The sequence below is a fragment of the Acinonyx jubatus genome, chromosome D1 (genome assembly GCF_027475565.1).
Source record: "Acinonyx jubatus isolate Ajub_Pintada_27869175 chromosome D1, VMU_Ajub_asm_v1.0, whole genome shotgun sequence".
NCBI lineage: Eukaryota > Metazoa > Chordata > Mammalia > Carnivora > Felidae > Acinonyx > Acinonyx jubatus.
Window position 1 is genome coordinate 103,508,322 of NC_069390.1, and position 13,789 is coordinate 103,522,110.

Sequence of the window (13,789 nt, forward strand, 5' to 3'; positions counted from 1 at the left end):
TCACTGCGATTTCTTGGGAGACGAGCAGGGTTCGGGCTGGGAAGACTCACCCGGCGCCTACTGATAGCCTACCTGAACCAGGCACCACGACCAGCTGATTGGTCACTTCTGACAGAGTGTGCCGTCTCTGCCCACCGCGCGTGGACTGGAACGCGTCGAAGGCCTGGCTGGGGTCTTCCTCAGCCTCCCCCTCCGTCTCCAGCCCCTCATCGATAGACGTCTCCATCATGTTGCTGGGCAACGACTGGCACCCCTTCCTCACGAGGACGGGAGGCACAGGGTCCAGCAGGCAGCCATTAACCTAAATGTCGGCGTGACGAGAAACTATCAGTTGCTGCTCTGCTGAGACGTCAAAAACAAAAAGACAAAAAAACAAAACAAAAAAAAACCAACGAACCACACAGGAAAAAAATGGCAAGACTTGGGGCACTAGAAATTAAGTAAAATATTAAAAATGCACAGATCTGCTGCTCATGACAACATGTACGTGAGGAGTTAGGGCAAGTCAGCTGCAGAGCTCAGAGACAGAAGCCCTTTATGGCCCGAACCGGCACTACCCCCCAGGTTTCTGTTAGTCACCATTATTACAATCAACAGTTTTTTTAGTGGCTTCCAGATGAGCACGGGTATATTAGCTTGAGGCCTACCAGTTATTATTTTTTTTTAAATAAGGGAAACGATGAGGAGGAGGAAGAGATAAAAAACAAGAAACCTGCATGGCTCATAGCTAAGAAAAAAAAAGTAGTCATTGCCATTCTTTTAACTGTCAACCACAAAAAATTCTGGAAGGTTCTAGATATACTTTTATGTTCATAATTTAAGTACCTGCCCATGTGATTTAGTCTTTAATTGGTTCTCTGTGCCTGGGGAGTGGAAAAAAGAATTCTTTAAAGACAGACTGATACCACAAAAAGGATCGAGAAAAAAAAGTGCAATGGCAAACAGCCCAAGTCTTCCCTTATAGAATAACAAATGACTCAGAGCCCCGAAATTCCAGCAGAGGTTAATGAGCACCAGGGCAGCGAATTCTCTCTCCTCCAGCAATGCACACAGCATCTAGAGCTTGTACCCCACGGGGGTGAGCTTGGCACAGCCCCGGAGCGAGCGAGAACTCGGCCCTCCTCGGCAGCCCGGCAAACCACCTAGGGCAGGCGGAACCAGCAGACAGAGGGGACTTGGGGTTGCCAGCTTTCCGGGCGGTAAAAGTCCCAGTGAGGAGGCAATTATTTACTTCATTACTGTAACTACTCCCCTGTGGAAATCAATCCGTTTCCCCCTCTGAATAGCTGCTCAGGAACAGCCGGTCACAAGCCGCTGAGTTCTAAGCGCCGCCTGCACCTGGAACACACTGGGCAGAGCTATTGTTTCCTTTGGAAGCCCGAGCAGCTCATGTATGTGAGAGGTGACGTGGGACATCCCAGTGCCAGACACAGGAAAAACTTTCCTCTTATGGCAACCAATCTGAAGCCACTGCAAGGCCCTTTATTTGGAGAGGGAGACTGTGGGTGACTCAGATCTTTGTTTGCTTGGGGGAGGGGACAATTATTCCACAAAAACTGCTCTGGGGCCATAGCCGTTACTTGGACAAGGTGGCTAATGCATGACAGGGTTTTAAAGCGACAAGTGGTCATTTAAAAGGAAGAGTGGTAGATGCATTCTTCCTACACTAAGACCAATCTTCTCCACAAGGCACCAGCAAACAAAAAACTCTGACATCTGGCCAGTGACTCTTTAAGCTCCCTTTGGCCCTTCCCTAGGTAAGTGTTCCCTTTTTTTTGACACACTCAGGAGTTTCCTTGTAGGAAAGAATGGCTCTTTGGGAACTTACACTCATACCTCGACGTTCCTTAACTATCTACGAATACAGTTTTCTAAAAATAGCCAAGGATGATTTAGAAATGAAGAAAGCAACAGAGAAAAGACTTATTAAGTAAATATCTACTGAGCATCTTTACACTTACAGAAACCTGTCAAAATTTTATCAGATCTTTCTTGCAGTATAGCCTTGCAACCAGGTTGGTTTTTTTCCTTAAGAGAGAAAAGTCATCTTTTCAGGAGCACTCAAAAGACCTCGCAGTTCCCCTAAATTTATGTTCTTTTCTTAAATTGTCTGCTTATAAATTATCTCCTTACCTAGACTACAACAGGAATGATATCTTTCATTTAACAACATTTCTTAATTCAATTTCATCCTGGAAAATAATGGCCTGGTTCTGATTTTTCAGATGCTGTATGATGACCACCAATCAGAAAGCACTGTCAGGAGAGGGGGGAGGGCACTCATACATAGTTCCTAGGTGTGAAACACCTTCAGCTAGAAGTTCATTTCCTGAAACGGGTGATAATCACACCATCCTTGCCTGCCAATTTACCAGGGGTCTGATACAACAAATTCAGCCCTAGGACCTTGTGACTGAAATAGTGGGCTGATCTACCTAGGTGACCTAAGCTACTAGAAGTAAGATTTTTTGCACTAGGAAATAATCTAGGCTAACGGAAAATTTTAGGACTCCGAAATACATGACTGAAATGGACATTTTCCAATACACTGTTTTTGTCTTTCCTTAAAGCACAACAGATCACATCTAGTGAGAGACCACACTGCAACAGGCAGTACTCATGTAGGAGTCAAACTCTCAGAAACTCTACCACTAACTGGTAACACCCAAGTCCAGCACAACACACGATTCTAGCACAAAAGACCGGTAGACTGTTATGTACTGAATGTTTGTGTCTCAACTGCCCCCCACCCCATACCTGTGGGCAAGATTCACATATGGAAGCCCTGACCTCCACTGAGGTGGTATCTGCAGGTGTAGTCTCTAGGGCGGTCCTAAGGGTGGGGCCCTGACCTGGTGGCATTAGCGTCCTTATGAGGAAAGATACCAGAAAGCTCCCATGTGCGAGCTCTTGCTTGCACACTCTCTCTCCCCCCACGTGAGCACAGAGGACTGGCCATGGGAGGACAGAGAGAGAAGGTGGCCTTCTGTAAGAGACTGGAAATAAAATTGGTCAGAACCTTGGTCTTCAACTTCCAGCCTCCAGAACTGTGTGAAAATATATTTCTGTTGTCTAAGCACCCCCGGCCTGGGGTATTTTGTTATGATGGCCTGGGCAGACAAGAGACCAGTGCACAATAGTAGCCAGTGGACCTGGAGGCTGACAGTGTCTTGTCTCACGTGCATCGTCAGTGTCAGGACAGCTGGGCGCGTACTGAGGTGCAGGCTCAAACTTCAGCTCTGTCACTTATCGGCATGTTGTTCAACTTCTGTAAAGCTCAATTTTTCTCGTGTAAGACGGCTGTTTGGGGGGGGGGGGGATGAACTAAAATATTCTATCTGTTGTTATGATTTCCCGACCAAAAGAGAATACTTTATAACAAAAATTTTAAAAGCATGAGAACAGAACTGTACCATTTTCTTTGAAAATATTTTTTACCATCTTGAAGCAAATTAAACAAATAACCAAGTGAGGAAGAAAGAACTGGATAACCCGTTCTAGAAACTTATCCTAAGGAAATAATCAGAGGTATAGTCAAAGATTTAGACACAAGGATATTCACCTGAAGCACATTTGAGGATACAAAACAAATGAAAGTACCTGATGTCCAAAAATAGTAAATAAGGGTACATCTAATACAGTATATTAGGCCAGTGTTATGTTTTCAGATTGCATGATATGGGAAAAATGTTCATGATGTTATATTATGTAAAAACAAGATACAAAATTACATATAACAATATAATTTTGTTTTAACAAGTCTACCTACTAAGACACCCTCCACTCACCCATCTGCCCATCTGTGATCCACTCTTAGAGAAGATGCTAGAATATGCCTATCTTTGGGTAGTGGGATCATGAATAATTTTTTTCTTTATCCCTCTGTGAATTTTCCATGTATGATTCTGACTGGTTTTATTTTTTCACTTATAAATCAAAAGTTCAAGTTCAGAACTTAAAAGGTAATCGTCTTACAGAGCCTTAGAGGCATGTCCTTTTCAGACCTCAACAGAGTAAACAGACCTGGGACACTTGCATTTTCCAAGTGTGGCTACCCAGTTATGACGGAGCCTGGGAAATCCTTTTATTATAATGTCTAATACAATGTTAAAAGTGACTAAAGTGCACGCACGTGTGTGTGTGTGTGTGTGTGTGTGTGTAAAACTCATTATTCCCATATAGAAAGGAAATGAAAACACTAACTCAGAAAGGTATTTGCACTCCTGCGTTCACAGAACCACCATTCACCAAAGCCAAGATTGGCAACAACCTAAGTGTCCATCAATGGATGAACGGACAAAGAAGTCATATACGTATGTATCTATATACCCCTAATAATAATAATGAAGTATTATTCAGCCATGAAAAACCAATGAGACCCTACCACTTAACACTATGGATGGACCTTGAAGGCATTATAGTAGGTGAAATAAGTCAGAGCAAGACAATGCTACATGATCTCACTTAGATGTGGAATTGAAAAAAACCAAAAGAACAAAACCGTACTCACAGAAACAGAGATAAGACTTGTGGTTACCAGAGGCGGAGGGGGGAGGGGGGCTTGGAGGAGGCGGGTCAAAAGGCACAAACTTGCAGCTGTAAGGTAAGTAGCAGAGGTGTGGTGCACAGCACAATGGCCACAGCTAATACTGCTGTAGGATAGACAGGAAAGTTTTAAGAGAGTATAAATCCTAAGAGTTCTCATGAAAAGGAGAGTTTTTTCTATTTTTTCTTTTCTTTTTGTTGCATCTGTATGAGAAGAGGGATGTCAGCTGACCCTACTGCGGCGATCGTTTACCAACACATGTAAATCAACCATCGTGTATACACCTTAAGCTTACACAGTGATGCAGGCCTATTAGTTCCCAATAAAACTGGAAAGAAATGGATTCTTTTCAAAGAAACCCTTAAAAGAGAAAGATGGCCCCACAAGGTTTGTGCACCTGCCCCTCGATGGTCTCTGTGTCATCTGGGGCTCTCAGCTACTGCTTGGAGTTGGGTGACTGTCTCAAAAAGGGGGTGGTTTTTGCAGGAGCCCCAAACCAATGTTTCAGTGCAGACTCCCTAAGGGATTTTACTGACACTTTTAAAGACTTCTGGGAGAAAGGGAGAGGTGAAATCTCTGTGATGGACAGTATCTGCCAGCAACTGCGAGCAGAAATGAATGAACAATACATGCATTTATGAAGCATCTTTTAGAAGACAAAAAATGGGTGGCCCAGTGAATGAGTAGGAAGTAACAGGAACCACAAAGGAGCCACAGCTCTGACAGCTTTGTGTGTGTGCACTTACTGATGGGCCACCAAAAAAGAGGTCCTAGGGAGGGAAGAGGGCACAAGCGTTTTTGCTGACATAAACGAAATGGTCCACAAAGAAGACCAGGGGATGTCTCTGGCCTGGCTAAGTGCCAGGGTAGCACTGCTCTTCCTACAAATGCAAATACACCATCTAGCTACTGTCTTTATCTTTCACAAAATCATTCATTTCCTGTCTGTTTCCTAGTTACGGGAACAATCACAAGCTTTAAAAATAGCTTGCCCTATATACCACAGCAGACAGTGCCCAATCTGTGTTTCAGGCCTGATGCCCTCACAGATAAGCTTTTAGCAGGCTGCATTTTAATTTTTTCAAGGGAATTAGATCTTACAAATAAGTGAATTATGTTGTCCCAATTTATGGCTAAATTTCTAGGTGAGAACACAGAAGCTGATGAGGTTATTGGACATTCTAGGCAATCACCGGCAGAGAAAATAGACTGTCCGCAGGAAGTGGCCTCGTCCTCAGAGACAGGGACTGTAACTCACAGTCAGCAGCTAACACCTGCTCGCGCAGCCTCGCCTCAAGCTGCCTTGTCTATGGTTTAGCTTAGACACGTGATCTAACTTCTGAATCGGCTCTACCTCCAGAGATCCTGGTTTCTGAAAATGGCACTTACCCTCCCAATCACCTAGGCTCAAAATACTGTTATGAGTCTGGACATCTTTTTCCTGGACCATAATACTCTATCAATTTTAGCTGCACAATCTCATTCATACCATCCCCTCTTCTATAGTTCCTTGAGCGCTAACAGTCCTGGCCTTCAACATGTCCTCTCTGGACACCTGCTCTAAGCTTCCACTGTCCCTGTCCCCATCAAATGCAGGCTATGTACCTTCCAGGATGATTTCTGAAGCACAATATGGATTTGGCCTAGAGAAAAAGCCTACATTCTTGGGCTTGACATTTAAAGCTAAGCTACTGGTCCTTATTTCATACAACTCCCCTTCACATGTGCTTTTCCTCACACACACGCTGAGCTACTGCTCTTTTATGCACCTAAGCTTTCCTGACATTTGCTTGCTCAGACTCTTCCCTCCACCCAGGTGCCATCCACCCCTATTCCATCCCATCCCTCAATTCCCAGCTCTGACAGTTAACCTGGACTGTCCTGGTCAAACTAGCTAAAAGCAACCCCCCCTAACTTTTTCCAGTTGTGCAGCATTTTGATTTAGGTATCTAAGGGAACAATTACATTTTATCGATGTATTCAGCACCTGGTACCTTGTCTTTAGCTATGCATCGTGTCTCTTCTGCTAGACTATGAACATGGAGGCAGAATTCATGTGAGTTATCTTTTCATTAACTCAAGAGGCTTAAAAGATGGGAAACAAATAATATCGAGTATTTACAGTATGCTCACAATCTCATACACATTATCTCAATTAATCCTCACAAGAGTCTCACAAGAATTGGTGTTCTCATTTTACGAAGAACAGAGGTTCAAAGAAGTTAGTCACCCTGCCTAAGTTCACACGGCTAGGAAAATACCGAGTCTACTTAGAACATACTCCAACACCTATGTTCCAAGATCTGCCCATTAATACGATCCTCTGGACATCACTTGATGCTCAGTATATAAAACACGTATTAGAAGTGAAATAAGGGGCGCCTGGGTGGCTCAGTTGGTTAAGCATCTGACTCTTGGTTTTGGCTCAGGTCATGATCTTGTGGTTAATGAGTTCAAGCCCCACACTGGGCTCTGCACTGACAGTGTAGAGGCTGCTTGGGATTCTCTCCCTCCTCTCCCTCTCTGCCCCTGCTGTGTTCTCTCTCTCTTAGAATAAATAAACTTAAAAAAAAAAAAAAAGTTAAGTAAGCATCCATCAAATGACAGAAGCTGTCATCTTCTATATATTAAAAGCCAACTTCATTCAGCACACAAGGATAAACATACCTCATTTATACATATTCAAACAAGACGAAGAAAATGCTGGTCCAAAAAAGGTGGCCCATTATTTTGCAGCTACAGCGCATGCAGCAGAAAAGAGATAATAATAACACAGATGGAAGCTCAACACAGTAATTATATTTCTGTTTTCAGAATTACAATTTAAAAAAAAAAAAAAAATCCCATACCTACGAGGGATCTAGAAACCTGAAGAGGGAAGGGACTGCTTAAGGAAAGAGAAAGAAGGATTTTGGAAAGTACATATAAGGTCTGACAAGTTACGCAACAGCCGTAACAGTAAGACCGCAATGAGAGCCAAGTTCGGCCTAGATATTTTTCTCCCATTTCTGCAAAAAAACAACACTCCTGAGTGACTTGAGGAAATGACAAAGGTCACCAAAGCCAAAGTACAACACTCGGGGATGAAACTGAAGTCCCGGTCCAACTGCGAGCTCAGAGTCTCTCAAACACGTTCGTACCTTTGGTGTGTCAACACATTCTTCTTCCATAAAGGCTGCTTCTGCCTGACAGCTGGACGCTGGGAATGAAAAGGCCTCCACGTTGGATGCGGGAGGGAGGAGGGCAGACCGCATCAGCCGCACGTTTGGGGAGTGCACGGTCACCGGGAGCCCCACAGTTTGGGCCTGAAAATATGGCAAGAGCAGTTTGGGAACATTAATACTTTCCATACAAATATACAAGATTCTTGGAATAAGATAACTCTTCCTGGTACAACGAAAGAATAAGTAGTTGGAACCCCAGAAAAAATTTGATGAAATGTGTACGTGGTACAGGTACTGATTTGAAGCAGTCTCAGGGAATTGTTCTACACATTTCATTCCTATTCCACAGGGAGGTGCCTATCACACAGATGACAAGGAAGCTGGTCTCTGTACAGAAGCTAAGAATGCTCTGTTTCTTAACTCAGCAAACATAGGCGGTCTATGTCCTCAATGCATCACTATGCAAAAATTATAAAGAGAGAAGCCCCTGTGTCTAGGAGCTCAAAGCCGAACCAGGGGTAGGTACACACCCACACACCTGCACACCCACACACGCTGGTGGGGTGAGATGGTTATGTATTTCCTGACAAGGGTATGCATGTGGAGGAAGAAAAGAGAAGTGGCAGCTACTTGGTGGTGACAGGAGTGTCCTCCTTCCAAGGAGATGCGCGGCCTGAACACAGCCTGTTGGCCCAGTGGAAGGAGAGATGCTTCTTGCTGAGCAGCTTATCTTCCGAAAGTCAACCTACTATAGAAAGCTCTGGATGGCTTTAAGCCCATTTTCATGTCTCCTCTGTTAAGAACTCCAAGTAAACAAGCATGATGAACTCTTCTTTCAGAACGTCATACAACAGAGAATCTTGCTTCTTCTTTTATTTATTTATTTATTTTATTTTAGAGAGAGACACACACACACACACATAATCTTAGGCAAATTCCACACTCAGCACGGAGCCCGACATGGGGCTTTCTATCCCATGACCCTGAGGTGAAATCAACAGTTGGACTCTGAACCGATGAGCCCCCAGAGAACCCAGGCGCCCCCAGAGAATCTTTCTTTATGATAATTGGCACGAATTGATTTTAAAGATGAAACTACTGGATAATCCTACCCTCCCATCTCTTTAAAATTAGCAGAATAATTTATTTGAAGACTTTTGAATGTAACAGACACTGCCAAATGGTTAAGGAAACAATCATCACATTAGTGTCCAAAAGGCAGAGGAACAACCCTTTTCTCTGCTATACACTTGAAGGGACTTAGGGTGATGAGTTTTAACTTCAAACAAATAAAAAGGAACAACATGGTGTAATTTTAGCTTCTCTCTTCCAGAGGCCTGGGTTTGATTCCTTGCTCCATTCCTCACTAACTGTGTGAACATTATCAGGTTACCTAACCTCTCTGAATCCTATTTCCTTCACCTGTATAAGAGGGCACAATTGCTATTTCACAGTGACATCAGGAGTGTAAAAGGTAACATGTAAGGTCTTTCAGTCAGTAATGTCAATTCGGCCTTTCTCCTTCCTTTGAAAGTTTTTTTTTTTTCCTTTTTAAATGCTTATTTATTCTTGAGAGAGAGAAAGAGAAAGCACAGGCAGGGGAGGGGCAGAGAGGAGGGAGACACAGTATCTGTAGCAGGCTCCAGGCTCTGAACTGATAGTTCATAAATGATAGCTCAGAGCCTGCCATGGGGCTCAAACCCACGAACTGTGAGATCATGACCTGAGCCAAAGTCACTCTTAACCGAATGAGCCACCCAGGCGCCCCTCCTTCCTTCTAAATTTGTAAAATGGTTACAAGAATCTAATACAACAATTAGCCTGCAAATAAATACCGTTTTGTTCTCAAATATTATTTAATGTTTCTCCGTTAAAATTTTAGGTTGATGGTTTTTGACGAAATACACCTTATATTTAATATACTTTGAACATATTCAGAATATGCTTTACATTTGGTTCGTTCCAACATTATCATTAGATATGCTGCAAGAGACAAAGAATAAAATAGCAACAATAGCAGGGACGCCTGGGTGGCTCAGTCAGTTAAGTGTCCGACTTCAGCTCAGGTCATGATCTCACAGCTTGTGGGTTCAATCCCCACGTCGGGCTCTGTGCTGACAGCTCAGAGCCTGGAGCTTGTTTTGGATTCTGTGTCTCCCTCTGTCTCTGCCTCTCTCTCATTTGCACCTTGTCTCTATCTCAAAAAATAAACATTAAAAAAAAATAGCAATAGCAAAGTGTTGGTAAAAAGAGAAAAAAAAACCCAAAAAACAAACAAAAAACATTGTAAACTGTCCTGAGCATGATAAAGAGAACAGCTTTTCTAATGTCATCAGTCCTCATGCTTATATCCCAGGCCACTCTTGAGGCTAAACAAGTTTTTTTCCCTTTCAAAGATTAGTCATTTTAAATTAATTTTTTTTTCGGCCCCATGTCACAATATAAAATGTATACTTCCTAATAAAAACATTTCATGCACTCTTCTTACTCTACTCATCATTTTTTCGATCGAAGGCTAAAGCTGAACGTTAATTTCTATTTCCCAAATTTCTTAGGTTGCTCCTCGCGTATGAAAGTAGTCTAAGCTATTAGGGCAAAGCATTACCTAAATGATATGGTGCTGGAAATGGTACTAACACGATAACCAGGATGTGCTGTTCCTTCTCAGTCACCGCCTCTTAGGAGCTGTGACTTTTTAAATGGCAGGATCATGCTGCGCCAGACCAAGTGTAACACATTTTCCTGGACAACTTTCACGTCCAACCTGGATTACAGCAGCCTACTGTGGACTTGGTGTGGACGGACAAAAAACACATTTTTGTGTGACTACCAATCACAGGAAATAGGATGGTAGGTTTTAGCGGCCTACTTTTTAGGATTCTTGCAATCATTGAGGGGATTAAATAGATCTTTCTGGAACAAGGTAGGGTGTAACTATTCAAATGGCATGCTCGGCACTGTAGACTAAAGAATGTGTCATTATAATAGATGGATGACTAATGTCCCAGGGAGGCAGACGTTACCAGTTTCTCCAAGAGTGGCAACAGACAATGATCATGTCCAACTAACTGTAATGACTTTTTAGACCTTATGTTTATGGTCTTGATTCTCGTGATTTTGTGCTCTTTTAGGACCATTAAAATGAAAATCATGTTTTCTCCTATGGGAAAATCTTTACTGCTCCAAGAGGAATGTGCCAGTTATAGACAGACTGTGTGTCCTGTCCACACTCCCACACGTCCAGTTCCCCCCTCCCCCTCCCCAATCCATATGTTAAAGCCCTAACCCCCAACACAACTGCATTTGGACAGAGAGCCTTTCAGGGGGTAATTAAAGTTACATGAGGTCCTAAGGGTGGGCTCTGAATCCGAAAGGACTCCTGTCCCTCTAAGATGAGGAGGAGACACCAGGGATCTCTCTCTCTGCATATGCAGAACATAAGCTGTGTGAGGGAGGGCACACAGAGAAAGCGGCTGAGAGTTCTCATCAGAAATCAACCCTGATGGCACCTTGACCTTGGACTTGTGGCCTCCAGCACTGTGAGAAAATACATTTTTGCTGTTTAAGCCCCTCAGCCTATGGTACTTTGTTACGGTCGCCCTGGCCAACTACAGGGTGCCTTTCCATACAGTTGTGGAGGGCAGCCTCTACTCAGTAAGCAGAGGAGTACTAGGATGAGTGTTTCATTCTCGTCTACTTACAGTTGATGGAAACCTGGAGCAAAGGACTAGTAGTTAGGACTCGTGAGAGAAAGGCAGGACACGTATTGTCTCCAAATTGTTGCCTGTCATCAACTAGATGTTAACATCTCTTGCAGAGTATATGGCAAATATAAGTACTCTAAATCATTATAACATAGGAATCTCACTGTTTCCCAAGTAGTAATAATGGGTACTTTATCACTATACCATTAATTCTTTACGGGCAGGGACTGTTTCCTGGTACAGAAGAAGTACTGTATCTGCTGAACTGAGCTGCAGGTAGAAGTTAACTAATTGTACCTTTGTAGCAAACTTAGGAAGTAGGTGCTGCTATTTCCAGTTTATATTTCAGGGCACTGCAGGATATGGAACCCAAGGTCTGTGTGATTCCAGGGCTCGTGCAATCTCTGCATGGGATCATGTTGTTTCCTTAATTTCTTATCGTTTCACCAACTACAACTGATTTCTCACTTCTTTATTTTAAAAAGAAATTTTTTTTAATGTTAAATTTTGAGAGAGAGAGAGAGAGAGAGACAAGAGTGGGAGAGGAACAGAAAGAGAGGGAGACACAGAATCCGAAGCAGGCTCCAGCTGTCAGCACAGAGCCCAAAGTGGGGCTCGAACTCATGAGCTTTGAGATCATGACCTGAGCTCAAGTTGGATGCTTAATCACCTGAGCCACCCAGGTGCCCTGATTTGCCACTTCTTTAAAACAATACAACAAAGAATTAAAGGGAGAAGCCTCTACTAAAACTTTGAGCCCAGGGAAATCTATTTTTTTTTTTTTTTAACAAGTTCAACAAACCATGAGAATGTGAAATCTCCTAGGGAAGGAAGCATCTTCTTGAGCCCAGTGCCTGCTGCTTAGCATCCAGAAGGCACTCTGGACAAGCCTACTGAATGAACACTGAAGACTTCTACTTCAATTAGATACATTTTTAAGTCTCAGTAAGTAGCTTTCTATGACAATTTGGGTCAGTGCTTAAAATGAAAGTAACTCATGTGGTGCTTGGTAATAAAAAAATTATCTAACATAAGAAGCTACGTTATAGATCTGAACTCTCAGCCAAATCAGACATAACTTGAGCTCTCCCAGGGTATCTTCTTTAAGCTTCAGTAAGAAAGGTGATCATGTGCAGTAATACGCACGTGCTCAGGGTTAATCATTTACATAACCCCATCCCCTGGCCTGTGTACTGTGAGCAAGAATGAAGAGACCTGGGAGGGAAAGCCTGCCAGAGCTTTGGGGGGGGGGGGGGGGGCTTTCCTGCTTCCTACCCTGCTCCCTGTCAGCATTTCCCAGAGGGGAGGGGTTACCACTACACCTCACTGTTACTCCGCCAGCTTAGGAATTTTCATTGTATCCCCCTCCTGTCTTGAAAGCAATACCATTCAACTCTGGAACTTTGAAGGATTCCAAGCGCTCAGGGAGAATCTGACCCAATATTTGGAACTCTGTCCATACGTGACATTAGTATCAATATTCACTAAAGTATGTATAACAGTGTATATACCATTTGCCTACTAAGATCAAGATGATCTTAGTTTTGTTAGGTCCTCCCGCCTCACATGTTCTGTAGAAGCCAATGCAAAATTGTACTAAATTCTGTAAACTTTGTTACACTGCCAAACAAGAAATATATGGCCAGAACTTCTGCTCCTACTTGTCCTCTGAACAAAGCAGGCACTCACAGAAGCCAACGGGAATCCTGGTAGATCATCTGAATGAACCATTCCTCTCCTCAGCCTCTATGTGGCTGATTTCCCAGCTCCCTTTAGCCTCGGCCTCTATCCTGGGATCCAGATCTTCTTCCTCTCAAGCAATGGAGTCCGGAGTCCGTGCCACCCCTGACTCTCCCAGCCTCGGGCTTAAGAAAGGGATCATTTCCAAGTCATGGCTGTTCCTTCCTCCCTAACATTTATTACTTTATAAAATAAACATTTACGGAACACGCTCTAAGTGTTGCACAATTATCAACTAATTTAAACATCAGAACATTCTATGGTTACTCCGTTTTATAGATTTGGAAACTAAGGCACAGAAAGACCTCGAGTAACCTTCTGAAGGTCAGGTAGCAGGAGGTGGCCCAGTCCGGGCTTGCTCCATAACGACTGCTTTAACCACCGTGTTGCAGTGCCTCTGCAAACCACAGCCGAGGGCGTCCAGTGCCCCCACCGGCAGGTCTTAGGTCAAGCCTGCGGTATTTACTACTCGCCTCCCAACTGCTCTCTCCAAAGTTCTTCTCTTCCCTGTCCAATCTTTCCTTCCCAATGATGTCACCGATTAATAGATTAAAGCCGGGATATGATTTTATCACTTTCCTGCTGAAGTCTCCCACCGTTCCTCCTAATTTCCTGAACTGTAAGTAAACTCTTTA

The 13,789-nt window shown here is 43.3% G+C and overlaps 1 protein-coding gene across 4 annotated transcripts in view; it reads right to left on the reverse strand.

Annotated features, from left to right (window-relative positions):
* SIK2 (salt inducible kinase 2) overlaps positions 1 to 13,789 on the reverse strand; it is a 121,988-nt gene that overhangs the window by 9,250 nt on the left and 98,949 nt on the right. For 3 of the 4 annotated variants that reach the window (XM_027036475.2, XM_053204124.1, XM_027036477.2), the window contains 2 exons: positions 7,687 to 7,851; positions 73 to 301 (listed from right to left, as the gene is read on the reverse strand). In XM_027036475.2, coding sequence (XP_026892276.1) covers positions 73 to 301; positions 7,687 to 7,851 — 394 coding nt within the window. The remainder of the gene's footprint in view (positions 1 to 72; positions 302 to 7,686; positions 7,852 to 13,789) is intronic. The other variant, XM_027036476.2, reaches the window with a different exon arrangement.